This window comes from Nothoprocta perdicaria, unplaced genomic scaffold (assembly GCF_003342845.1).
Source record: "Nothoprocta perdicaria isolate Ctin4 unplaced genomic scaffold, notPer1 scaffold_46, whole genome shotgun sequence".
Classification (NCBI taxonomy): domain Eukaryota; kingdom Metazoa; phylum Chordata; class Aves; order Tinamiformes; family Tinamidae; genus Nothoprocta; species Nothoprocta perdicaria.
In genome coordinates, this window is record NW_020455710.1 from 404,990 (window position 1) to 417,587 (window position 12,598).

Sequence of the window (12,598 nt, forward strand, 5' to 3'; positions counted from 1 at the left end):
TTTTCCCCCCATCCTCAGTGCAGGAGGCAGTGGCCCTGGCTCCGCGGTGACCTTTGCCGCGCGCGGGACGCGGCGGGCGCCTCCTCGCCGCTCCGACGAGGCGACACGAGCGGTAGGAGCGGCCGGCAGGCAGATCCCTCCAGCGGGATCCGTTCGGTAGCGCATGGCTAAATATGTCCAAGAGCCCCGAACTTGGCTTGTGCTCGGCATGCCGAGCAAATGAAAGCATCGGAGCGCCAGAAGGGAAGCCGCCGTTGTACTGGAGTGCCATTTGTTGCAAAAATCCCAAACAAAAGGAAATCCAACCTTCAAAAAGAAAAAAATCCTGACCATCACAAAAGCAAATGGCAAAGGGAGAAGGTGCCTGAAGAGGCAGTTGCTTTCTGCTTTGGKGGGCAGTTTGTGACCGAAATTCCCGACTTTGCAGCCCCGCGTCCCCCAACACTGAAAAGGGAGCGGAGAGGCCGCCCGGACGCGCCCCAGGGAGCCTCTGCGGCGCTGCCGTGGGCGCAGCCAGCGGGACAGGCCAGCCCGGCTCCGAGGGGAAACGGGGAGGATGAGAGAGCCCCCCGAAAAGGAAAAAGGCCCCAAAAAGGACCTTCRTTTTTTTAATAACGGTTGGCTGGGACCTGAGGTCAGTTTGAGTGCTGCTGAGGGCACCTGCAGCCTGGCGAGCGGGTTCCTCTGTGTCTTCCACATCACACTGTGTGTATTGAAGCGACCCTGTCTGACAGACAAGTGCTACGTCTTGAACCCGACTGTTTTAAGTAGCTGCAACCCGTGGCACTTTATGAAAAGGTTTGCAGRAACCTTTTAAAACTGATTTTTACTCTTACAGAAATCCACCTGGGACAAGCCAGGGGTCTTTTTCTTTTCCAATGTTGATAAACTGTAAATGTCTTTTTTTTTTTAAGGCCAATGTATATATTTTAAATGTGATTTATTATATATATTTACTAATCAGAATTGCAGGTCTTGTACTCTAGGGTCAGGGCTAAGAGGACACTGGGGTGGAGCCGTGTCGCTGTCTGAGCCACCTGAGGGCAGCAGCAGGCTGCTCTCTTTATCAATAAGGGAATTCAACCTTTGGTTTTGCAGAAGAAAGCCTATTTTTTAAGCTCTAGATCTCTATTTTGAAGCTACTGTATGGTGTGTATGTAAGTTATGTACACTGCAACTGGGACTAACTGACYCTGGCTGCACCTGCTCCATGCAGCAAGGCAGCGCGGGAAGAAAATAGCCCGTGTAATCACCAGACTGACAGCAGATTCTAAACCATCTGCTCTCTTTGTGTTAATCATGTGTTTTTTGTTTTCCACTAACATCCATTAAGACTAAGTTCAATTAAACAGCGGGGCCTATTTTACCCTTTTGATAGCTCTGCCTGTTTGGCTCCTTCACTTCTCATCTCACCAGCTCGTGTCCCGTGCGGAGGCCTCGCGGATCAGCTTCGTCCTGCCTGAAAGCRCAGGCTGCGGATTAGAGAATCCCAGGATGGTTGAGGTTGGAAGGGACCTCTGGGGATCATCCAGTCCAAGCCCCTGCTCCAGCAGGGACACCCAGAGCAGGRGACACCCGGTCGCATCCAGGTGGGTTTGGGAGATCTCCACAGAAGGAGACTGCATTCCTGGCCTTGGCTGCCGAAGGACGCTCCGTCCTTGGAGCTTGGAGGCGCCGAGCGCGGCCGCAGGGACGCGGATCCTGCTCGCCGGCCGCCCGGGCCTCCTCCTCGCCGCTGCCTTCAGCCCAGGCGCCTCCTCCAGCTCTCGCGGGGCCCTTGGGAGCGCCGGCAGCGCCGCAGCAGCCGCCACGAGCGCCGCGGCGTCCGCAGCAGGAGCCGCAGCAGCCACGTYGAGCCCGAGCGGTGAGTGCCCTTACGCTACAGACAGGGACACGGAGGTGGACAGAGTTGTCCAAATCTGGGCAGAAAGCAGGGAAAAGGGGCCCAGGAGCCGACCGCAGCAGTGCCAGCCTCCCAGGCCACGTTTCTAAGCAGACACTGGTCCTGTCACTGTCACCTCGTCCCCAAGCAGCCACCCGGGTTTCACCTCAGGGCGTTGCTGGGCACCGACTCACTCCCGCTCTCCCTGAGCTCCTTATCCCAGACAATTCCTTAGTGTCACTCAGACGCTGGGGATGGGGTTTGTTCTTTTTTAATACAATTTACAAGTTTTAATACAAATCAAATATTTTTTACATACATCCCAAAAAAAATTTAATATAAAATATACACCATTTAAAAACCTTTTGATGTAGGAAATTTCGTTCTGAAGCCATGCGCGCCCTAAGGGGTGGCACTGGCAAGACCGTCCAGAAGGCTCCATTCAGACACCTCTGCTCCACGCGAGTCTAGCAGGGCAAGGAGGGTGAGATAAAATAAACGCAGAGGAGACCTCGGAGGTGTCCTCTGGAGATGGGGCCAGCAGGACRCCCCGGAGCTGCTGCCTTTTGTCACCAGAGCAGGAGCCCCACGCGGGGCAGACGTGGCTCTGTGGAACAGCAGCTCCGTGGCTGGAGGAGGAYGTGTCCCGCGTGTCCCACCYGCCGGGCAGCTGGCGGATCACAAARAGCAGCCGGATTCCCTGGCGCCAGAGCCGGCTCTTCGGGACGGGAGAGCAGCCGGGGCCAGGGCCGGGGAGGAGGGTATTGCTCAGAGGTGGGTGCTGCGCTGTGCGGCGCCGTGCGAGCTCCCTGCCCTCGTGGAAACGCGAGGAAGACGACGGGCAGCGGGAGGGCCGGGCCAGGGGGCTGCAGCTCCCTGCCCTCCAGGAAGGAGCCGCAGCCGTTTGTTTGCCTCGTGTGCGCGCGGGGAACCGCGGCCGTGTAGTGTGGAGTTGCATTGGAAGCAGAAACAGCGCCGGGGTTTGCCCGAGTCGCTCAGGTCTCAGAATGAAGGAGGGAGCGGAGAGCTTCCCTGGCTGTGAGGGTCCTGGGAGCTCCCCTGTGGCCCTGATGGCCCGAGCGCACAGGGGCAGCAGAGTCTTCCAAAATCTTAAGTGCCCCTGTGTGGCGCTGGTGGAAACCAGGGCTGGCACCTGCACAAGCCCAGGAAAGGCTCCCCCAGGAGGAGGAGAAGAGAGAGAGACCTCCAGGCAAGGAGGGAAGAGCTGGGAGGGCAGCACTAGGGCAGGACGCTCCCAAGCTCTCGCACAGGAGACCTGATTGTGGGGGGCTCCAGCAAGAATGGGGCAGCGTCGCAGGCTGGGGAGGGAGGCGCCCCCAGCTCCAYGTTATTTACAACCAGCAGATGCGGAAACGCTGCCCACAAAGACACTTCCCCCAGGGCAGGACAGGCAGGGCTTAGGCTTTATCTACAACTATTGCTGTTGCCCTCTCGAGCAAGACGAGGCCAGCTCCAAACCTACCTCGTGGCAGCTCCTCTAAGAGCGGGAGCAGATCCAGGGGGGCTGCAGGAGGCTGGGCTGCCTCCCTACRGCCACGCAGAGCTGCCCTCCAGCTCCCTGTGCTCCAAAGCACGAGGGGAAGGCGCAGACACTTGTTCTTAGGGCCCTTGCTGCTCTCCTGTCCAACAGAGCAGCGGCACTGGAGGGCAGGTCCCGGGACGCCGGCCCCAGAGGTGGACAGGGCCATGCACAGGCGTGCGCGTGTGCACACGCAGCCAGGAGCACAGGGAAGGAGGGAAAGGGAATTTCAACAGAGCTTTTGTGCCTCGGCAGCCCCCTGCCAACCCTGCTGGCCCAGATTCTCCTGGCAGGCCCAGGAAACTCCATCTGCTCACACAGCGAGAAGGAATCGCTTCATTTCAGCATCACCACGATACTCACAAAAAACCTCTGGTAATAAATAAATAAAGGAAGAGCAGGCGGAGCAGCCAGCGGAGCCTGCAGGCTGCTGCAGCCGTGGGCAGGGGAAGGCTGCGAACCTGCCGGGGGACCCCCAAGCAGGGCCCTGCCCCGGTCCCCCCACAAGCTGCTCGTGGGGTTTTGCAAGGAGGCCACCTGGTTTGCATGTGCGAGGGGAAACTCCCGGAGCCTCCTGCTCCGTAGGGATGCAGCTGCGCAGCCCAGGGAGCTCGAGCTGGAGGGGCTAAAACGGAGAATTCATCCCCAGCTTTGTTTCAAACTGCAGCTTCTGCCTCTTTTGGTAGCGGACTCGGACCCTGCAGGAGGCAGAGGAAAGAGTCAGTACACAGGGAAAAGGAAGGCAGGAGAGGCGGTTCCTGAGGAGGGGCAACATCTGCCCTGGGCCTGGATCCTACAGTGCCAGGAGAGACYAGGACTCATAGCCTTGGTCCTGCCCGATCCAGCCAGGTGCCTTCTCTGAGCCCGTCAGGAACAACAGAGAAAGGTCCAAAACGTCCTCCCAAGGACAGAGGCTTCTGTCCTCATGGCAGTTCCCTTGAAGCCCCAGCGCTTTGATGCCTGAGCCCCTTCCCAGAGCGCTGCTCATCAACACCGACTCCCTGCGCTGGGAGGAGCAGCCGGTCCCTTTCCCCGCTGCTAATTCCTGGCTTCAGCCACGTGCCCTGAACGCGAKTGCCACAGCCTGGGCGCTGCGTGAGGACATGTTCCCTCCGCCGCTATGTCCCCACGGGACGAGCCGCAGAGRACAGCCCTCTCTGACCTGTGCTGGTGTTTCGTGGATGTCGGCTCTCCCCCTCTCCTTGGTGGGAGATAAGGGAGTTTTGGTCTCCCTTCCTGCTCCCAATCACTGCGGCTGCCCTTCCCTGCCCCTCTTTCCTCCCCTGCATTGTTTAGTCCCAGAGAGGTGGAACAGGAGCCTGCACAAGAGAGCCAGGTGATTCASACACCAACAGCTTTGCCTTTCTCTTCTCCACCCTGCTCCAGGGCATGTGCAGCCCAAGGGCTGGTGGCCACAACGTCCCAGCCCTCCCTCCCCATCCCCACAACCCCTTACCTGATTTCATGCAGCTTGACAATCTCATTGATGATAACCACAAGGACAAGGGAAAGAAAACCCAGGAGCCATGAGACTGGAGAGATGGGAACAGAGCTAAAGGTCAGTGGAGAACTGAGGTTTTCCCAGAGTTTCAGGTCCAGCGCAGTCTGTGCCACTTGCCCCAGCAACCTAGAGTCACAGAGGGACAGAGTGAAGATCAGCAGCATGAAGAGGCTCCCGGGACCTGCAGATTGGGGGTAGGCTCAGCTGTCCCACCTCCACGTTCCCAACACGGGCCACGCCACCAGTTTGCCAGGGAAAACCTTTGCCCTAGAGCAGCCTTTTCCTCGGAGCCAGCGGACTGGTGCCGGCTGCCCGGCCCGGGGTGCGGTACTCACACGACGGCCACGGTGAGCGTCCACCAGCGGTTGGAGAAGGGGCTCTTCTTCCACAGCGGCTTGGTGCGATGGACGTGGGTGATGGATATGAACACTGCGGGGGACAGATGCAGTTACCTAGCAGCACACACAGGTAACTGCTCTGCAACACACACCGAGCGCCGTGGCCCCAAGGGCTGTGGAGCTGCTCCTCAACCCAGCCCTCCTTTCAAGGTCCTTCAGGACCAGGTTCCCTACAGCAAAGCCAGGCAAGTCCCTGGATATGCAGAGGGGGCTGCTGCAGCAGGACTGTGCAGGGATGTCAAGGGGGGCTCTTAGCCTGGTGCTAAATGCAGATCAGGCAAAGGAGCAGAACTAGGGAGCAGGGGGGTACCCTCCTCAGCGGGACGCTGCAAACCCACACCAGTATAAAGCTCCAGCCCTGGGGGAGACACTTCATTAGACACAGAGTCGTCCACAGAGGACAACACTTTCACTCTGCTTTAGCTGGGCACATTCAAATGGCATCAGTCACGTGCAGGGCCTCCCTGCCTGGCCTCTAAGRTCTCAAGGACACTAGGCAGAATTTCCCAGTCGTGCCGGTGGGCACCGTGCTGCATCCCACTGACAYGGAGCTGCCGGGATGCAGGTCAGCTGGTCTGGACACCAGTGCTCAGCCTGGCACCAAGCAGGCAGCGAGCAGAGGCTCTCTGAGGCTATGGGGAGCAGGCAGCATCCAATTCCCTTTGCCAGGGAACTGCTCACAGGTGCTGCGAGTTGGCCAGGACAGGCTACCTTCCCCCTCCAGAGATTTAAAAGGCTTCCAGGCCCAAGGCCCTCCCAGCCAAAACAGAGCTGCTTGGGGAGAGGGGAACTGGGTGCATGCAGAACAGCAGCAGGGCTGCTGGGCTCCYGAGGCAGGGAGTGCTGTGGAGCTTTGCAGGGTGCTGCTAGCTGGTTTGCAGGGGATGCTGTTCATAGGGTGGCATTTGGGCATTTGACTACAGTAGAGGGGAGCCAGCAGGGACTCACCTGTGTGCAGGACAATCAGGCCGGCCACAAGCTTCTGGGCTACAAGAAGGGCATTGGAAAACATCCCAAACCAGTCAGGAGCACCATCGGCATTGCTAGGAAATGAAGGGACAGGGGAGAGAACTCAGCCACAGGACCTGTGGCTGACCTGTTTCCAGCCGGGCCACATCCTCTCATAACTGAGAGAATTAAGTGCAAGCTCAGAGTCAGCCACTTGCAAGGAAMACAGAGGCTGTTCTGGAAGCAGGAGGTGATAGGGAGCAAGGCAGGACCTTGCCCCAAGGAAGCTCTTATCAAAGCTCCAGAGAGAGTTCCCAGCCCTGTGCAGAGATGATATTGCTGGGTCACCCAGACCCTGATAAAGCCCCTCAGCTGTGGATCATCCTGCTTAAGAAGGACGAGAGGGGCAGGTGCTGGAAGGAGAGGGTGTCTTGGGCCTGTTCCTCACCTGTACAGCATGATGGAGGAGCAGGCTGTGAGATTGAGGCTGGTAGTGTTCACCTCTTTGCAGGACTCGTGCAGCGTGAACCCAAAGCAGATGAGGCAGGAGCAGATGGTCAGGCTGAATTTCAGCAGGAAGCAGAAGAGGAAGTAGTGCTGAGTCTGTGAATAATGGAGAGGGAGGAGGGACATGGGCAGGTCTGTCTCGCCCTACCCAGCACAGGCCTTCAGGGTGTCAGTGGCTGCAACACAGCTGAGATGTTGCCCTGAGGACCTGTTGTGTGGGCAAGTTTGCAGTAAGGGCTTCCCATCCTGGCCATGCCAGGCTTTGGGCTAGATACCACAGATCAGAACCTATCAAGAGGTCTGGGAGGTCTGTGCTAGGGCAGGACCTCAACTATGCACCAACATGGGGCTAAAGTAGTAAAGGGAGGTGAGAACAATCCTCATCTGAAGCATCACCTACCTTCTTGGGAATGGAGGTCAGGTTTTTTCCCGTTGCCATGGTCATGATGGAGCTGTGGGGGGGCTTGCCCAGGAGTGAGATGCTGGAGAAAAGCAAGTTRGTCTCAGTGACAAGGCCAGGCACTGGATTTTTTGTCTTTGGGGGATCTCTAGCGCTTGAGCTCCAGGAGCCTCCTCAGACTGCTTGGAGCATTGGCACTGATCTGGCCCCTTTTTGTGCAGAATATTTGCACTCCCTCCCTCCAGTTAATGCCGTAGAAGATCTCACATGTGGCAGATGTAAACAGGGAGAGAAAACCTGTGTGTGATGGTGTGATGTGACTCTGCCTAGAGTATCTTGACCTTTGCCTGACACCCTGTGCTCTCCATCACAGTTGCTAGAGTGCAACAGTGCTAGAATTAGAAGATTATTCTCAGCTGGGGGTTCAAACCACCTGAKAAGGGAGGCTCTCTGATTGCAGGCCAGGCTAAACAGCAGTACATAAGTTCTCCTGCCTGTGCTTCTGAGCTCCTTGACAGGGCAGKTGTTTGCAATTATCCTTCCAGCCTCTCTAGTGTGCTGCAGGTCACATCAACTTCCTTTTTACCTTGGACACAGGGAGGCTTGGAGACTGGTCCATGTGTCTGGAGAGTGGGCAGCTTAAGGCAGGAGATGCCCCCCTGCCCAGCAGACTCACCTGAGCAGCGGGTAGCAGAAACAGGAGAGCCACACGATGTCCGTGGTGCTGAGGATCGGGGGCAGCTGCACCAGGCAGGAGAGGAACTGGCCGGGAGCAACCCGGAGCGAAGAATGTGAGCAAAGGTAGGACAGCCCTGTCACCCCAGACACCACCATCCTCCCCCAAACACAGGGACGAGCCACTACCAAGGGTGCCAGTGCACAGCCCCTCCATGGGCAGCAGGTGCTGCAGGGGATGCTTTTCCTCAAGGGAAAAGGGGAYAAGAAAGAACATGAGGTTGAGACCATGTAGGCTCTATCTGTAACTACTCAAAACAGTGCTAATGAACACTATTATATGTAATCAGTGTAAATGAGACCGGTCTTGTCATGGGTAGAGGGATGGACATGCTGTGTAAACCCGACTGAAGGTCACCCACCTCCCTCCCTCACAAGGCTGCCCCATTGCAGCCACCCACATTCCCTCTGGTATCTCTGCCCTCCGAGGCAGGTGCTGCTCCCAGCCAGTGCAGGACTCACCTGAATGATGACCAGGGTCAGCTGGCACTGCAGCAGAAAGAGGAAACACTTGCGGATCCCGTACGTCGCGTGTCTGGCCTGCAAGGAAGCACAAGAACCCTGTGGCGATGGCAGCAGGTACCAGCCAAGAGCAGTTATGGGCAGGGGGGCACGGGGCTTGCAGGGCAAGTGGGAGGGGAGAGGATTTGGACTGGATGCAGACAAAAAGGGAAGGTCTCCTGCTGTGGCTGAGAAGGAAGAGCAGAGATTAGCTGAGGAATAAGTTTGTTTAAACCTGGCTTTTGTGGTGTGATGCTCATCCTTAGCACTGCATCGTTCCCTGAGCAGGGGTCTCTGCAAGTTTATTCTTCCTAACTCTGAATGATATTTGTGTCCTTTTGCCACATAGCACCATTCCCAAACCATCTCATGGAGTTGGGCCAGGCAGGGAGAATCTTTCCTTTGTGCTTTGTGAACAAATGCCAGGACACACAAGCAAAGCTAATGCTAGGAGCTTAGCTAGGACAACTCAACAAAAATGCCAATAGGGGCTCCTGGTTTTGATCCTTACCATCTTCAGGTAGAGAGGGGAAGGCTAGGACCAGAGAAGTGCAGGGGGAACATGCCTGGCTCACCTGCTCTATCAGCCTGATGATGCTGGTGCTCTCTTCTTGGCGAAAGGACATGGAGCAAGGCAGGCTGTTCAGCTGTCCTGAGAGCTGCAGCGGGGTGAGCTCCTCGGAGATGTGAGTCATGGTAGTGCTGGTGGCGTAGCCAAAGGTCTCCCAGGAGCAGCGGGAAGGGTACAGAGGGTCCAGTGCTATACTGCATGGTCAACATGGAGAGCATTAGGGAAAGGCCCCATCCCAGGGAAGAAACTACATTTCAAAATCTCAAAACTGCTCAAAATCTGCAAACTGATTGATCCAAAGCAGTGTTTCCTCTCTCTAACCCAAACGAGATGCAACCATAACTGCCAGTTGGGGCACAATCTTTTAACATGCAAAATTAAAAACTTCTTTTCAAAGATGGAGGGAAATGTCTGTGTGCGAGAAGGGAGCTAGGAGTCATCTGCAAGGGAAAGGCAAGAGGAGGACTCTGGATCCTGCCCCACCTGATGTCACTTTGCAGGAAGAGGCAGCTGTTCCGCAGGTTAGCAGAGCTTCCCAGACAGCAGGTCACCTCCCCATACTCCTGCATGATCTTGATCATCTCACACATGGCTGCAAGGTGACAAAACCAGAGTGTTATCTCACTGTGCACGCAGAGAAGCAGTGTTTTGCACACATTTTCCAGTGTGGATAACAAGCAACCAGGCCTTTTAAAATAACCCTGAGATTCCTCAGTCTTGTGCARTTAGATTCAAAGTCAAATGATGCAACTAGGTAGTTAATTAATTGAAGTTAAAGTGCCCTGTGCACCTGCCTTCTACAGGAGCTGAGCTGTGATCCACACAACTGAGATCCGGAGCAGAGCTCTGCTTCCAACAGGTCTCTGTCAGATCCRAATTTGGGTATGGCCAGAGTACGTAACACATGTGGCTCTAGCATCCAAGAGTGTTGTTAGAAAACATGAAATACTAAATTCACTTAAATAACTGAGCCTTAAATAAATGAAAATAATAAAAATAAAACTTTAAAATCTGCTTAAGTGCCTCATGGCTGTTCCAAGTTCAAAGGAACAACTAACAAACCACTCTAAAAGCAGTACCACACTCAGCCTAGCTCAAAGGCAGCAGTTCCTGCACTCCCAGTGCTACCTCAAGCCTTCATCAACCTTTTTATCAACATCCTCTTGAGGCCTCTAAATCAAAGCTGCTGTTTGATCCACTTTTCCTTCTGTAATTCTGCCCAGTGCTCTGTATACACGTGAATTTTCTAGAATGCTCTATGCAAAACTAAGCCACACTCTGCAGAGATTCCTGTGTAAACGTTTTATCTGAACGAGGGGTGCAGATCTGCGGTRCAGCGAGGCCTCAGATGGAGCAGGGAAGGACCAACCCCACCAGAGACAGACCAAAAGGTACCCAGGAGCTGAGAGCCTAGGCTGGGTGGCGGCTGCCTCTCACCAGCACTCCTGTAAGCTGTGCCCAAGAGGGACCTAAAATGCCAAATTGTAATGATTTTATTGCAGACTGCATAGGCATTAGCCAGTTGAGCACTTAGCCCCTTTCCTAGGTAAAGTAGCATCTCTCAGAGCCAAAAAACATGTCTTTTCTGGTCTCTGYGATCAAAAATTCTATAATGCAGCAAAAGGTGCTAACAGTAACTGCCAGGGGAAAATRCTTCTGGGAAGTGATTTCTGAGTTATATAAGGAAGCGAGGGTTATGAGCAGAGATCAAAGTCTCCCAGCACGCTGATAAAGCTTRTTTAATAAAAGGCAGTAGCATTTTGGATGTTTGCTTTTGTGTCTCTTATGAATGCAAATGGAAAGAGGAGTGGTTCTTAGCCCAGTTCTGCAGCTAGGGAACCGTCACATGAAAAGGAAGCAAGCTCCTCCCCGGGTAGCACAGAGGGTCGTTAACACCAAAATGCCCCTCTGGATTTTTGGAGCATCTCCTCTTCCCTTCCTGGATTTCCACACTCTGCCCAGAAGAGCCAGAGCGAATGGATGGGTGTTCCCAGGCAGGGCAGACCTCGTCCCCACGTCCCTCGTCCCACTTACTCTCTGGGGTGCAGTCAGTGAAGAGTGGCACCAGCAAAGGCACGTTGTCTATGTTCTGCAGATGAGGTCTCACTTGGTGAATCCCGCGGGGAAGTTTGGCCTGAAAAGGAGAAAGGAGGATAAGCAGGAGTGTGTGAGGAGGAAGTAGTTATCAGGGAACTGTTGAAATGAGAATTATAATTCTCCCAATGTAACTTCAAGATACAAATTAAGGTCCCTGCAGAGAAAGCCACTGTAAAAGGTCTTCTGCCACGTCACATCACTGTTGTCTGTGCTGACACGTCGAGTTATCTGTCCTCTCTCCCAGGGTCTGAGAGATCAGCATGATCAAACTGTGCTTAGAGATTTCTAAGGAACTTTTACATGTGAGGAGCACTTATTCTTAGAATCTCCTAACACCTAGACCTGCTACTTCAAYTGCAGCCACATCGACACCCAGAAAAGGAAGAGTTCTTGCTTTCTGAACACAGGTTTAATATATTTTTAATCTGCATCTCTCTGATATGTCTGTAAGCTCCACTGAGCGTGTCTGAGCTTTTGTGAGGCAGGAAGAACATGTTCCACACCCTGACTGATGGGCAGCACCAGCTACAGCCAGGGGCTGCAGGGGAAAATACYTATCGTCTGCCTCCCTGGAATATATGCATGTTTCCACCTCGAGCTGAGCACATGAGAAGAAGACCCAGACAGACTGAGATGGGGCTCTCCAGGCTGCTCCACATGTGGTGCTCTCTACTCCTGAACTCTCAGAGAGAGGAACAACTTGGCAGCAGGGAAGCACCAAGAGAATCCCAGACTTCCCAGGCAATCGCTTGTAAGCTGAGGTGAAAAGGGGAAAATCAGGAGTCCCAACAAACCGCTCAATCAGCTGGCTTCAGAGAGGCATTGACTTGGCAAGAGCAATGCTCTTGGCCACAGCAACAGTGTGAGGTGGGTAGGAAAAGGAGCCTCACCCTGTTACAGTCCTCCAGGAAGCTGGGGATGTCACTGTCTGTGGGCTGAAAGCTGATGAGATCCGAGTGCCCTTCCTCCTCCATCAGCAGAAGCCCCTCCACATCATCTCGAGAAACTGCAGCAGAGGAGAAACATGATAAACAATAAGCTCAAACCTGTCTCTGCCACCCCTGTGTCACACCCACGTGCAATATTCACATGGCACTGCAGAAGCCAGGAAACGTGAGGCCTGGTTTTCTAGGTTAGCTACACTTAGATCCCACTCAGTCATACAAAATGCAGTATTTTTAGATGACTAATCTGCTCAGAGGTAGAAATGCGAGTCTAGTCTCTGCTCTTCCGAGACATGACAGTTTATCTGCTCAGCTTGCTTGCTTCTTCCAGGGGAAAAAGAATGAAGAAATCGCCCTTGAAGTGAGGAAAAGAATAACTCACAGGCAAAGATTGACCTGGTGGCCTGACCACAGCCCCAGCAAGAATCAGAAACGGAATGAGTGGTTGTACAGCCATGACTGTGGTGCAAAGAGGGAGGTTTGTTTGCAACATCTGCTTCTCTGAAGTGGGTAGAAATGCTATGAAAATACAGCTCTTGCTCACACATGCACACACCTCAGGCCCATCCAGTTT

The 12,598-nt window shown here is 54.5% G+C and overlaps 1 protein-coding gene across 3 annotated transcripts in view; it reads right to left on the reverse strand.

The window, feature by feature from the left end:
- Positions 1 to 2,434: 2,434 nt before the first annotated feature.
- The window catches only part of TMEM94 (transmembrane protein 94), a 39,085-nt gene continuing 28,921 nt past the window's right edge, over positions 2,435 to 12,598 (reverse strand). For all 3 annotated transcript variants that reach the window (XM_026046771.1, XM_026046770.1, XM_026046769.1), the window contains 12 exons: positions 11,971 to 12,086; positions 11,018 to 11,117; positions 9,467 to 9,575; positions 8,988 to 9,177; positions 8,374 to 8,451; positions 7,853 to 7,938; positions 7,177 to 7,258; positions 6,718 to 6,872; positions 6,270 to 6,364; positions 5,259 to 5,352; positions 4,879 to 5,049; positions 2,435 to 4,120 (listed from right to left, as the gene is read on the reverse strand). In XM_026046771.1, the coding sequence (XP_025902556.1) occupies positions 4,048 to 4,120; positions 4,879 to 5,049; positions 5,259 to 5,352; positions 6,270 to 6,364; positions 6,718 to 6,872; positions 7,177 to 7,258; positions 7,853 to 7,938; positions 8,374 to 8,451; positions 8,988 to 9,177; positions 9,467 to 9,575; positions 11,018 to 11,117; positions 11,971 to 12,086 (1,349 nt within the window). In that variant the 3' untranslated portion in view covers positions 2,435 to 4,047. The remainder of the gene's footprint in view (positions 4,121 to 4,878; positions 5,050 to 5,258; positions 5,353 to 6,269; positions 6,365 to 6,717; positions 6,873 to 7,176; positions 7,259 to 7,852; positions 7,939 to 8,373; positions 8,452 to 8,987; positions 9,178 to 9,466; positions 9,576 to 11,017; positions 11,118 to 11,970; positions 12,087 to 12,598) is intronic.